The 14,239-nt window shown below is 42.0% G+C and overlaps 1 protein-coding gene across 1 annotated transcript in view; it reads right to left on the reverse strand.

Moving 5' to 3' along the window:
* acox1 (acyl-CoA oxidase 1, palmitoyl) overlaps positions 1-12,881 on the reverse strand; it is a 60,874-nt gene extending 47,993 nt beyond the window's left edge. The window contains exons 1-2 of the mRNA XM_073026666.1: positions 12,593-12,881; positions 4,641-4,800 (exon numbers count right to left, since the gene is read on the reverse strand). Coding sequence (XP_072882767.1) covers positions 4,641-4,800; positions 12,593-12,701 — 269 coding nt within the window. The 5' untranslated portion in view covers positions 12,702-12,881. The remainder of the gene's footprint in view (positions 1-4,640; positions 4,801-12,592) is intronic.
* Between the last annotated feature and the right edge of the window lie 1,358 nt (positions 12,882-14,239).

Below are 14,239 nucleotides of genomic sequence, written 5' to 3' on the forward strand. Positions count from 1 at the left end.
TGAGACTTAGTTGCAGCAGGGGCAGAACTGGCAGCTCAATATTCCGGCGTTCCGTTGTTTTAGACGTGACAGAGCAGGAGGGATTTGAGGAGAGGATGGTGTTACTAGCCATGGAAAATGTCATGGCAGTGCTCAGTCAGAACAAATGAGAACTTGTCTAGAGGTGCTATGGATGGAACTGAGAAATAAGGAAGTATTGACCACATTAACGGGGCTATATTATAGTCCTCCCACTAGACCAGGGATTTAAAGGAACACATTTGCATACAGATCACAAACTGTTGCAAGAAACACAAGGTTATTATAGAAGATGATTTTAACTTTACTCATAATGACTGGGATTCCCATACTGTAAAAAGGACTAGATAGGCTAGACAAACATGAGGAAATCTGCAGATGCTGGAAATTCAAGCAACACACACAAAATGCTGGTGGAACGCAGCAGGCCAGGCAGCATCTATAGAGAGAAGCGCTGTCGATGTTTCGAGCTCTATAGAGAGAAGTGCTGTCGACGTTTCGGGCTTCTATAGGGAGAAGCCACACTCAGGTTGGAGGAACAACACCTTATATACCGGCTGGTTAGCCTCCAACCTGATGGCATGAACATTGACTTTTCTAACTTCCGTTAATGCCCCTCCTCCCCTTCTTCCCCCATCCCTGATTTATTTAGTTCTTTTCCCCTCCTTTTTTTCTTTCTCGCTCTACCCATCACTCTGCCTGTTCTCCATCTCCCTCTGGTGCTCCCCTCCCCCTTTCTTTCTCCCTAGGCCTCCCGTCCCATGATCCTTTCCCTTCTTTAGCTCTGTATCCCTTTTGCCAATCACCTTTCTGGCTCTCAGCTTCACCCCACTCCCTCCAGTCTTCTCCTATCATTTCGCAATTTCCCCCTCCCACTTTCAAATCTCTTACTATCTTTCCCTTCAGTTAGTCCTGATGAAGAGTCTCGGCCCGAAATGTTGACAGTGCTTCTCCCTATAGATGCTGCCTGGCCTGCTGCGTTCCACCAGCATTTTGTGTGTTACTAGATAGGATAGGGTCTGTCAAATGCTTTCAGGAAAGTTTCCTTAAGCATTACATAGAAGGTCCAACAAGGGAGAGTGATCTGCTGTTAGGAAATGAGACAGGGAAGGTGACAGAAGTTTGTGTTGGGGACCGCTTTGAAACTAATGGCATTGTGACCACCTGATGGAAAGTCAATATGCAAAATATTAGGTCTGGTCTGCGAGTTGAGATTCTAAATTGGAGAAAGCCCATTTTGATGGTATCAGAAAGGATCCAGTAAGTGTGGATTGGGACAGGCTGTTTTCTGGCAAAGGTGTACTTGGTAAGTGGGAGGCCTTCAAAAGTGAGATTTTTGAGAGTACAAAGCATGTATGTTCTTGTTAGAATAGAAGGTAAAGAAAACAGGTGTAGGGAACCTAGGGATTTCCAAGAGATATTAACGCACTGGTTAAGAAAAAAGGTGTATAGCAGGTATAGGCAGGTAGGAACAAATAAGGTGCTTATGAGAAATGCAAGAGAATACAAATAAATCAAGAGGGATAAAAGAAAGCATGTGGCTACAGACAAGGTGAAAGAAAATCCTAAGGGATTCTACAGATGTATTAAGAGCAAGAGGATTGTAAGGGACAAAACTGGTCCTCTGGAAGACCAGAATGGTAATTCATGTGTGGAGCCAAGAGCTGGGGGAAGATCTTAAATGAATTTTTTTGCATCTGTATTTACTCAGAAGACAGACACAGAGTCTATAGAAGTGAGGCAAAGTGGCATCAACTTCATGGACCCTGTACAGATTACAGAGGAGGTGGTGTTTGCTGTCCTGAGGCAAATTAGACAGATAATTCTCCAGAACCTGACAAGGTGTTCCCTCGAACCCTGTGGAAGGCAAGTGCAGAATTGCTAGGGCCCTAGCAGAGATATATAAATCATCCTTAGCAACAGGAGAAGTACCAGATAGCCAATGTTGCTCCGCTGTTTAAGAAAAGCTCTAAAAATAAACAAAGAAATTGTAGACCAGTAAACCTGACATCAGTAGTGGGAAAGTTTTGGAAGGTATTCTAAGGGACCTGATATACAAGTATTTGGATAGATATGGGCTGATTAAGGATAGTCAGCATGGTTTTGTGCATGGTAGGAGATGAGCAAAGGGCCCATTTCTGTGCTGTACATTTCTATGACTGTATGACTATTTAATATTGAAGTGCAGTCATCATTGTAAAGGGTTTTGGAATGCACTCAAGTTATGAAAAGCAACAAAGTGTCACTTTGCATGAATAGCATTTAAAGCATTAAGTTTAAACACGGCTAGGTTAATTTGGAGGCTGGATTTTTATAAGCTGTTTAAAAGCTGTTGACAAAGGGGCTTTCTTCTTATCGGCCTTGGTTCCAAAAGAACTACAATAATTACTGTACAAAAGCTGTTCACTGGGTTCAAATAATGAGCATTATTTAGTTCAATTTTTAAGCACTGCATTAAATATACTAACTATAATATGACCAATTGCCTATAGCACTATTCTGCTAAACTTTAAGACATTCAAATCCAACTTAAAATTGAAGGTTTGGAAGATCTCTGTCAGGGCAGGGAGAACAGGGTTCTAACCAATTTCCAAACTAAGTTCATAAAATAATGGAATAACTAGTAGATTCAAGTACAGTTGTAAAGTACTTGTTAAGGTCTTGCATATTTACCATAACATAATTCACTGCTCACGGAAGGGTCTCAGCCCGAAACATCAACGGTTTATTCATTTCCATAGATGCTGCCTGACCTGCTATGTTTCTCCAAAATTCATGTGTGTGTTGCTTATAGTTCACTGTTTTAAGCATATGCAATTAACTTGTTTGATCTAATTTATAAAATCTCAAATTAAGTGCCGCAAAGGTCAAAAAGGTCAGATTATATAAAGGAAACAGACACTATGAAAGAGTCCTATGTTAACATTTTCTATCATTCTCCACACAGAGGAACTGTCTTATGAAAAGAATACATATGCATCCATTTCCCCATCTGGGACTAGATTTTACAGTCTATCTATAATTCTATAAGATATAGGAGCATAAGTATGCCATTCGGCCCATTGAGTCTGCTCTGCCATTCAATCATGGGCTGATCCAATTCTTCCAGTCATCCCCACTCCCCTGCCTTCTCCCCATACCCTTTGATGCCCTGGCTAATCAAGAACCTGTCTATCTCTGCCTTAACTCCACCCAATGACTTGGCCTGCACAGCCACTCGTGGCAACAAATTCCACAGATATACCACCCTCCGACTACAGTAATTTCTTCGCATCTCTGTTCTAAATGGACATTCTTCAAACCTGAAGTTGTGCCCTCTTGTCTTAGAGTGCATCCAATATCCTCGACATAGTTAAATAATATGATGACACTAACAATGGATGGAATGCAGGGTACTTGGAATTTACTAATAAATAATAATTAATTAATTTGCTAATCAATTAATCTAACAGAGAAGCTGCCTTAATTTCAAACCAAAAGACAAAAGATGTTCTATTTCTAAGTACTCAGCGTAGCCTCAATTTATCACAGGTTCCCATATTAACCTACACTACTTAACATCAAATCTATAATTGCACACCAAATTCAAATCTGCAACAGACAGATGGCAATAGAAATTATATTTAACAATATAGATGGTAAGTAGTGTAGTTAACACATCTAACCTAATTTGAATAGCTTGACTTGAATTACTGGGTAGGTAAAACTTGAAAAGCTTTCTAGTAGCAGAACTGCAGACTAGTTGTCAAGTGGTCAGTGTCTTGTTTTTACAAGATTCTATGGTACCAAATGTGTTTTTTTTTCCAAATTACTCTGTAACCTCTGAGTGGCACTGCAGGCAAACAGTATTTTTGGACGCTGGCCCATGCAAACCACAAGAGTACTCTGACCCACTTCACATCATTCTACTCAAAAGCACACTGGCCTTAATCACCTCTTTCATATATGACTCTATCACCACACCAAAGGTAACACATTCCAGGGATCCAACACTTTGTCTAAAAATAAAATGCCCCACACATCGCCTTTGAACTTGCACCCATCACCTTAAATGCACGGCCTCCAGTATTAGACATTTCAACCCTGGGAAAAAGATATTGGATATCTACTCCATCTATGCCTCGCATAATCATATAAACCCTTATCAAATCTCCAAATAAACCAACTCAAGCTTGTCCAGCCTTGCCTTAGAGCATACCCCTCTAATCCAGGCAGCATCTTTGTAAATGTCTTCTACGCCCTCCCCAAAGGCTTGATATTCTTCCTATAATGGAGTGGCCACAACTGAATGCAGTACCTCAGGTTTATGAAGCCTTCACCCATTTTCAGACCAATTAATACTTTAGCTTATTTCATCATGAAACAATTTGAGTTTTCAATATTCAGATAAAGACTCAAAATCCAACACCATGTAAAGGGGCAGAAGGTTCTTCCTAACTTGACTCTTAAACATGTTAGCTTTAATTGTAAACTTTCAAATTCTTTTAACATTTTTAAAAACTTCAATCAGACCCTTCTCCAAAGAACACAAGGTAAGTACACAGGAACAGGTGCTTTCCACCAAGCCAACATGCTGGGAGAATGTGTACAAACTGGATCATCGTGCTTTCTACAGTACACACCTCTTGAAGAACATGATTTCCTCTGGGTTTGAGATAGCATTTTCCTGGATCTTTTTAACCATCAGAGAACTCTTCTTCACTGCTACATCATAACGCTCACTATAGGTCATGAAGTTCGGGTCTTCATGTTGGAGCTCAGGATCATTAAGTGCAAGAGATTCTAAAACAAAGAAAACAAGCACTGAAAGCACAGTACAAGAAAATCCAATCAGGCATCAAACAGATTATTGTGGTTGATCAATGTGGAGCTCTGATCATTGGGCGAAGTTTTATATGATGGAATTCAGAATGATACCAAGTAAAAATACTTTTTCCATTCAGTATCGCTTGCACTCCACATCATGCACCAGTTACCAATCCATTCCACTATACAACTACCTCCATAAAGAGATCAAAGAACTATAGCCTAAACACTTTTAGGCATACAGGAGTAAGATATACCAACTAGTTGAGTGGTGTCACAATAACAACCTTGCACTCAACGTCAGCAAGACCAAAGAGCTAATTGTGGACTTCAGGAAGCACGAGATGAGGGAACACAAACCAATCTTCCTAGATGGATCAGAAGTGGAGAGAGTGAGCAATTTCAAGAACCCTCTGAGGATCTAACCAGGTCCCAACATATCGATGCAGCTATAAAGGCAGCAGGACAGTGCTACATTTCATCAGGAGTTTGAGGAGATTCAGTTTATCACCTAAAACACTTGAAAATTCTACAGATATACCATGGAGAGCATTCTGACTGGCTGCATCACTGTCTGGAATGGGGAGGGGTGGGGTAGGTTTACTGCACAGGATGCTTGCGCATGAATCACAAAAGGCTGGTTTGTAGGTGCAATAGGCTATCAAGAAGGCAAATGGAATATGGGCCTTCATTGCTAGAGGGACTGAATTTAAGAGCAGGAAGGTTATGCTGCTACAAGGTAGTGGTGAGACCGCACCTGGAGTATTGCATGCAATTCTAGTCTCCTTACCTGAGGAAGGATATACTGGCTTTGGAGGCAGTGCAGAGGAGGTTCACCAGGTTGATTCCAGAGATGAGGGGGTTAGACTATGAGGAGAGATTCAGTTGCCTGGAACTGTACTTGTTGGAATTCAGACTGAGAGGAAATCTTATAGAAACATATAAAATTATGAAAGGGATAGATGAGATAGAGGCAAGAAAGGTGTTTCTACAGGTAGGTGAGACTAGAACTAGGGGACCTATCTTCAAGATTCAGGGAGTAGATTTTGGACAGTGGAGCAGATTCAATGAGCCAGGTGGCCTACTCCTGCTCCTATTTCTTATGTAGCAAGCTGCAGAGAGTTGTAAAATTAGTCAGCTGCATCATGAATACTAGCCCCTATAGTATCCAAGACATCTTCAAGGAGTGGTGCCCCAGAAAAGCGGCTTCCATCATTAAGGTGATGAACTGAGAGCTTGGATACATACATGGAATTATGATGTAGTGGCCATTACAGAGACTTGGCTGGCACCAGGGCAGAAATGGATTCTCAATATTCCTGGATTTCAGTGCTTTAAAAGGGATAGAGAGGGGGGATAGGGGAGGAGGGTGTCATTACTGGTGAGGGATACTATTACAGCTACAGAAAGGATGGGTAATGTAGCAGGATCCTCTTTTGAGTCAGTATGGGTAGAAGTCAGGAACAGGAAGGAAGCAGTTACTCTGTTGGGAGTATTCTATAGGCCCCCTGGTAGCAGCAGAGAAACCAAGGAGTAGATTAGGAGACAGATCTTGGAAAGGTGCAAAAATAACAGGGTTGTTATCATGGGTGACTTTAACTCCCCTAATATTGATTGGCACCTGATTAGTTCCAATGGTTTAGACGGGGCAGAGTTTGTTAAGTGTGTCCAGGATGGATTCCTGTCACAGTATGTTGACAGGCCGACTAGGAAGAATGCCATACTAGATCTGGTATTAGGTAATGAACCGGGTCAGGTCACAGATCTCTCAGTGGGTGAGCATCTGGGGGACAGTGACCACTGCTCTCTGGCCTTTAACATTATAATGGAAAAGGATAGAATCAGAGAGGACAGGAAAATTTTTAATGAGGGAAGGGCAAATTATGAGGCTATAAGACTAGAACTTGCAGGTGTGAATTGGGATGATGTTTTTGCGGGGAAATGTACTATAGACATGTGGTCGACGTTTAGGGTTCTCTTGCAGGATGCTAGGGATAAATTTGTCCCAGTGAGGAAGATAAAGAAAGGTAGGGTGAAGGAACCGTGGGAGAAGCTAGTCAGATGGAAGAAGGCAGCATACGCAAGGTTTAGGAAGCAAGGATCAGATGAGTCTATTGAGGAACATAGGGTAGCAAGAAAGGAGCTTAAGAAAGGACTGAGAAGAGCAAGAAGGTGGCATGAGAAGGCCTTGGCAAGTAGGGCAAAGGAAAACCCCAAGGCATTCTTTAATTATGTGAAGAACAAAAGGTTAACAGGAGTGAAGATAGGACCAATTAGAGATAAAGGTGGGAAGTTGTGCCTGGAGGCTGTGGAAGTGAGCGAGGTCCTCAATGAATACTTCTCTTCGGTATTCACCAATGAGAGGGAACTTGACGGTGAGGACAATATGAGTGAGGTTGATGTCCTGTAGCATGTTGATATTAAGGGAGAAGAGGTGTTGGAGTTGTTAAAATACATTAGTACGGATAAGTCCCCAGGGCCTGACAGAATATTCCCCAGGCTGCTCCACGAGGTGAGGGAAGAGATTGCTGAGCCTCTGGCTAGGATCTTTATGTCCTCGCTGTCCACAGGAATGGTACCGGAGGATTGGAGAGAGGCGAATGTTGTTCAAAAAAGGTAGTAGGGATAGTCCGGGTAATTAAGACCAGTGAGCCTTAAGTCCGTGGTGGGAAAGCTATTGGAAAAGATTCTTAGAGATGGCATTTAGAGAATCATGGTCTGATCAGGGACAGTCAGCATGGCTTTGTGAAGGGCAGATCATGCCTAACAAGCCTGATAGAGTTCTTTGAGGAGGTGACCAGGCATATAGATGAGGGTAGTGCAGTGGATGTGATCTACATGGATTTTAGTAAGGCATTTGACAAGGTACGACATGGTAGGCTTATTCAGAAAGTCAGAAGGCATGGGATCCAGGGAAGTTTGGCCAGGTGGATTCAGAATTGGCTTGCCTGCAGAAAGCAGAGGGTCGTGGTGGAGGAAGTACATTCAGACTGGAGAGTTGTGACTAGTTGTGAGAGTTGTCCCACAAGGATTGGTTCTGGGACCTCTACTTTTCGTGATTGTTATTAACGACCTGGATATGGGGGTAGAAGGGTAGGTTGGCAAGTTTGCAGACGACACAAAGGTTGGTGGTGTTGTGGATAGTGTTGAGGATGGTTGAAGATTGCAGAGAGACATTGATAGGTTGCACAAGTGGGCTGAGAAGTAGCAGATGGAGTTCAACCCAGAGAAGTGTGAGGTGGTACACTTTGGAAGGACAAACTCCGAGGCAGAGTACAAAGTAAATGGCAGGATACTTGGAAGTGTGGAGGAGCAGAGGGATCTGGGGGTATATGTCCACAGATCCCTGAAAGTTGCCTCACAGGTAGATAGGGTAGTTAAGAAAGCTTATGGAGTATTAGCTTTCATAAGTTGAAGGATAGAGTTTAAGAGTTGTGGGGTAATGATGCAGCTCTATAAAACTCTGGTTAGGCCACACTTGGAGTACTGTGTCCAGTTCTGGTCACCTCACTGTAAAAAGGATGTGGAAGCATTGGAAAGGGTACAGAGGAGATTTACCAGGATGCAGCCTGGTTTAGAGAGTGTGCATTATGGTCAGAGATTATGGGAGCTAGGGAGAGGAGGAGGACGAGAGGAGACATAATAGAGGTATACAAGATATTAACAGGAATAGACAGAGTGGATAGCCAGCGCCTCTTCCCCAGGGCACCACTGCTCAATACAAGAGGACATGGCTTTAAGCTAAGGGCTGGAAAGTTCAAGGGAGATATTAAAGGAAGGTTTTTTTTATTCAGAGAGTGGTTGGTGTGTGGAATGCACTGCCTGAGTCAGTGGTGGAGGCAGATACACTAGTGAAATTTAAGAGACTACTAGACAGGTATATGAAGGAATTTAAGGTGGGGGTTTATATGGGAGGCAGGGTTTAAGGGTTGGCACAACATTCTGGGCCCAAGGGCCTGTACTGTGCTGTACTGTTCTATGTATGACATTGTACAGCTGTCACAAGGACAACAAGTTTCATGACATATGCCGGTGATATTAAACCTGATTCTTATTTTCTCGTATACTCCCTGGAAATCTGTTTAAATGAAGCAAGATAATTTGTGGGTTACAGACACAGAGTAACAAGCAAAGATTAAAGCTACATATTTCAAAGGAAATGAAGTTCCAGGATTTATAGCTACAGAAATACAAATCAAAACAGGGACGTTATGTTAAATACAACTGCTTCGCAGTTTGGGTGCATTGCACAACTTGAGTATTCAAGTTATTAAAGTGTTTAGGAAAAAGGAAAATGAAATACACATCAATGTTGAAAAAAGAATCAAAAGACTGAGACTTGTTTTTGGTACTTAGATACACATTAAGAGCACATAGATACACACATACACATTATGATTTGATAGAAGTTTAAATCTGTAAAGGGCTTTTAAGAGGTAAATGAAGAGAGATTTCCATGTGAGGGTCTCAAAGCTACATGTTATTAATATTATAAAGACTGATAAATTCAATAAAGAATTCAAAAGATATGTTTTTACTTATATGTCAAAATACTGAGAAGAAACTGAGGGAACATTGTCAAAACAGACAAGGACAATTTAAAAGCATAAAATAACACAGAATGAGCTCATTGATTGTTAGATTGGTACTTAACAGCTAGCATGGACAGAAAAGGGCAGAGGAAACATGTCTGCACATATGAGGGGAAAACAGCACATTGTTTAATTGAAGAGATACAAATGTAGTTATAGAAGAAGGATCTAGCAGACCCTGATTATAAATTACAGAGAAGATGCACGTAAGGCATATAATTAGGATGGCAAATACAATGTTGGCTGTTATTACACAAAAAAACAAGTATAAAAGTATCCAACAGTTTTTAAACTGCACATTGCACAGGTGAGACTGTACTCTAGTGAAATGTTAGCAGCTTCACTTGCTTCCTGACCCACTGTGCATCTCCAGCATTTTTCATTCTCACTTTATAGTCATGATTACTTGTGTAGAATAGATTTAAACTGCAATTACTCCATGAATCCCTACGCATCTTCAGAATGCTGCATAAAACTACATTTTTAAGGTGAATTAAGAAAATATCTTTGCATAATTTTATAGTCAACATATTTGCTAACTTTGACCAGAAACCTGACATCTACCAGATTGCTGACCTAATTAGGGTGCTTAGCAACAATATGGTTTACAAAGGGAACCTGATTCACCAGCTGAACGTGTGCCACGTTCCAATCCTGCAAATACCCTTGGTGTTAATTTAGAAATGGTTCAGATGCAAATTTAGCCAATTTTTTAAAAAAATTACTTTTACACAAACCATACTCTTGTTAAAAAGGTCCTATTCTTCATGTGGAAGCCTAGAATATACTCTATCAATGTCATAGCATTTACAACAGAACACAGACTATTCAACCATCTTCTCATTAATTCATCAGCATATCCTCTAATTCTTTTCTTCCTCCCATTCCTTCGGTTCCTCATCTGTATCCATTTACCTCCTCATTTTTTTAAATTGATTTTTTTAATGCATTTTCTACAACACTACAAATAAAAACCCCAAACCAAAAAATTAATACAGTGCAAAATAAACATACAATAATATAATACAAAAAAGATAATTGAGAAAGCACCCAAATTGAAGTCATGTAAAGTTAGTATCCTCCCCAAGCCCCACAACAAAAAAAAACTCCAGACCAACCACAACACAATATAGAGAATATAAATCAGGACATTCAAACCCCCAAAGCTGTAAATGCACTTGAAAACAGAAGATAATAATGCCTACTACCAAAAAAAGAGCTGAAAGTAAGGGACTGAAAAAAAAACCTTAATTAAGAGGAAAGTTATGAAAGTACTCAATAAAAGGTCCCCAGACCTTATGAAACTTTATATCCAAATTAAGAATTGAATAATGAATTTTTTCAAGGTCTAAACAGGACATAATATCATTAAGCCATTGAGCATGCGTGGGCGGGGCAACATCTCTCCATCTAAGGAGGATTAGACGTCTAGCCAGGAAAGAAGCAAAAGATAATATTCGACACTGAGTCGAACTCAAACGTATATCTGTCTCACCTCATTTTTAATCTTAATTTTGATAGACTTCTATTGCTCAGAATTGCTAGCTTTATGTTTTCTCCTCAAGTGGAGCCACCTTCCCTACTCCATTTAAGGACCTTAGTCAGGTCAGCTTTCAATCGTCTCTTGGCTCCTGAACAACCTTTGCTCAGTTTTTATTTCTTCATTTTGTTATTCCACATATATAGGCACATTTTCCATAACCAAGATTATTTTACAATAAGTTATTTCGGTTCTCAATGAACCAAAGAAATCATTTGACCCATAACCAAGGTACAGCTAAAATGTTACAGTCAGTGAGGAAGGCAGAGTGGTGCAGCTGGTAGAGCCATCGCCTCTCAGCACCAGAGATCTAGGCTCACCTGACTTTGGGTGCTCTGTGTATGTAGAGCTCAGTTTCTCCTTTTCACCCTCTAGCTTCTTCACACATCCCAAAGATGAGCTGGTATGTTAATAAACCACTAAGTTTGCATCTCATGAATGGTGAGGGGATGTTTCTGAATGCAAAGCCAATAAAAATGGGATTAAAGAAGGATTAGTGTAAAAGGGTGCTTTAAGATTGGTACAGATTCACTGAACTGAAGGTACACACAAGACCATCAGATACGGGAGCAGAATCAGGCCATTTTGTCATGGCCAATCCATTTTCCATTTCAGCCCCAATCTCCTGCCTTCTCCCTGTATCCCTTCATACCCTGACTAATCAAGAACTTATCAACCTCTGGCTTAAATCTTTGTAAAGACTTGGCCTCCATAGCTGCTTTTGCTTTCTAAGGGACAGCCCTCTATTCTGAGGTTGTGTCCTCTGGTCTTAAACTCCCCCACCACAGGAAACATCCTCTTCACATCCACTCTTTTGAGGCCTTTCAACATTCAATAGGTTTCAATAAGGTCACCCCTCATTCTTCTGAATTCCAGTGAGTGGAGGCATACAACAAGCTTTTAAGACTCTGATACAAAACATTTCATATAGAAGTTAGATTATTCTAACATAGTCAGGTTCCCAAAAGATGTTGGACAAGAATACCTTTGATCACTCTCCCCAAATTCTCCTCAACCAGGAATTTTAAATTGTTGGAGAGCTTCAACACAGACCCTCCAATGACAAGGTCTGAGAGAGCAGGATTGATGATACCCAAAAGGTTATCAGACAGGGAGGTCAGAGTTGCAAAATTCAATGGCTATCAAGTTACTCATTAACTACACAGGTACCAGGCTGGTTTCAGATTGTGCTGCCAACCCACACAGTAAATAGATAACCTGTTCTAGTTTTGTCTCTACTGAATATGGCTGCCAACTCTTCATAGAGAGAACACAGAAACTCCAAGGTATTAATTTAACTCCAAACTGCAAGCTTATAATTTCTGGTAGCAGTGCTTGAACAGAGTGCATGGGGAAGAGTAAGTGACAGTGTAAATCCACTGAGATAAAGTCAGTCATGAGTCTCCCTACTCTTGGAGACTGTGCGACTCGCAGCACCAACAGCCCTTAGAAACAGCGACAAGGTGGTGGTGAAGTGTGAGCGAGAAGGTGGGGGGTGGGGGGGTTGGACAGGGAAGACTACCATCCCCTGACAGTATCCAGCCCCTCACCTCAGGCCATCCAACCTCACCCCAGACCGAACCCCGAACCTCTCACCCCAACACATTGTGTTTGTGTCGGCGGCCCCGCTTCTCACCGATCTCCCGACGACGCCGGGTTTTCTCGGGCCCGCCATCCAGGAGATGTGTGAGGCTCTCGGTGAGGAAGGTCGCCGACTCGCGCTCCCTGCGTAGGTCCGGATTCATGGCGGCTGGCGGCAGACGGCAGCTCCCCGCTCCCAGCACTTCCCGAGGCCGCAAACTCTGCCACAGTGAGACTGGCCTCTCCTTAAAGTGGTGATGGGACGGATGCTCTTCTTAAAGAGGTAATGACCACCTCAGTACAGTAATCTATTGAATTTTCAGTTACTTATTTAGAGATACAGCACCGTGACGACCCAGTTAACATGTGATCAATTGACCTTTTAACCCGTAAGTGGAAGAGTCCTCCTCAGAGGATGGGACTGATGTTCTCCTTAATGCCCTCTTCGGTGCTTGTGGGGGACCGGCGCTTTCCTTAAAGGTATGATGTTGATCCCAAAGAACTCCTGATGTTCTGACATTCCACAAGATTCAGAATTTCACTGACAGTTAACAGAAGCATTCCCAAAGTTCTTGGACTCGATGGTTTTTCCGCTCTAAAAATTATCTTTATTCATGGAAATGTTAATACAGAGCATTGAAGTCAATATTTTCATCATGATATGCTATTTCAGTTACTTTACGTTGGCGCAACATCAGTTTTCATTGATCCACAACAGCCAGTTCCTGTAGTTTGGCCATAGATTGTGGAATTGTGGGAGGGCTACACTACACCAACACATTGTAGAGACTGAGGACAGTGTATGTCTGTGGCACTTGGTTATGGGCAGATCAATGGGTTTTGGGAGGACAAGAAGCATGAGCCATCAGCTTGATGGTTCTCCTGCAGCAGATGGTATTAGAGACAGTGTGCCCCTGGGTAGAACTGGAGTCCTGTGACACACACCTCCGTGTGGCAATGGTGCTTGCTGGAAAGCAATGGGCAGCAGTTTCATTTACAGACAAGAGAAAATCTGTTGGTGCTAGAAATCTGAGCAATACACTCAACATGCTGGAGGAACTCAGTAGGCCAGGCAGCATCTAGTAAAATAGTACATTTGACGTTTCAGGATGAAACCCTTTGGCAGGACTGGTGAGAAAAAGATGAGTAGATTTAAAAGGTGGGAGGAGGGGGGAGAGAAACACAAAGTGATAGGTGAAACATGGAGGGGGAGGGATAAAGTAATAGCTGGGAAGTTGATTGGTGAATGAGACAGAAAACCTGGAAGAAAGAAAAGGGGGGAGGAGCACCAGAGGGATGCAATGGGCAAGCAAGAAGATAAGGTGAGAGAGGGAAAAGGGGATGGGAGTTGGTGAAGGAGTGGTGGGATGTGGGGGACATAACCAGAAGTTTGAGAAATCAATGTTCATGCCATAAGGTTGGAGGCTACCCACATGGAATATAAGGTGTTGTTCCTCCAACCTAAGTGTATCCTCATCATGACAATGGAGGAGGCCATGGATGGACATATTGGAATCGAACAAGAAGTGGAATTAAAATGGGTGGCCATTGGGAGATCCCGCTTTTCTGATGGACTGAGTTTCATTTGCAGTGTAGTTATCACTGGGACATTAGGGCTGTCCACACACTCTGGCCCACACATGAAGGGTCCAATAGGGTGGGATTTCTCTTCAAGCAAAGTCTTGGTACTTACTGAAAGGTA

Source organism: Hemitrygon akajei, chromosome 22, assembly GCF_048418815.1.
Source record: "Hemitrygon akajei chromosome 22, sHemAka1.3, whole genome shotgun sequence".
NCBI lineage: Eukaryota > Metazoa > Chordata > Chondrichthyes > Myliobatiformes > Dasyatidae > Hemitrygon > Hemitrygon akajei.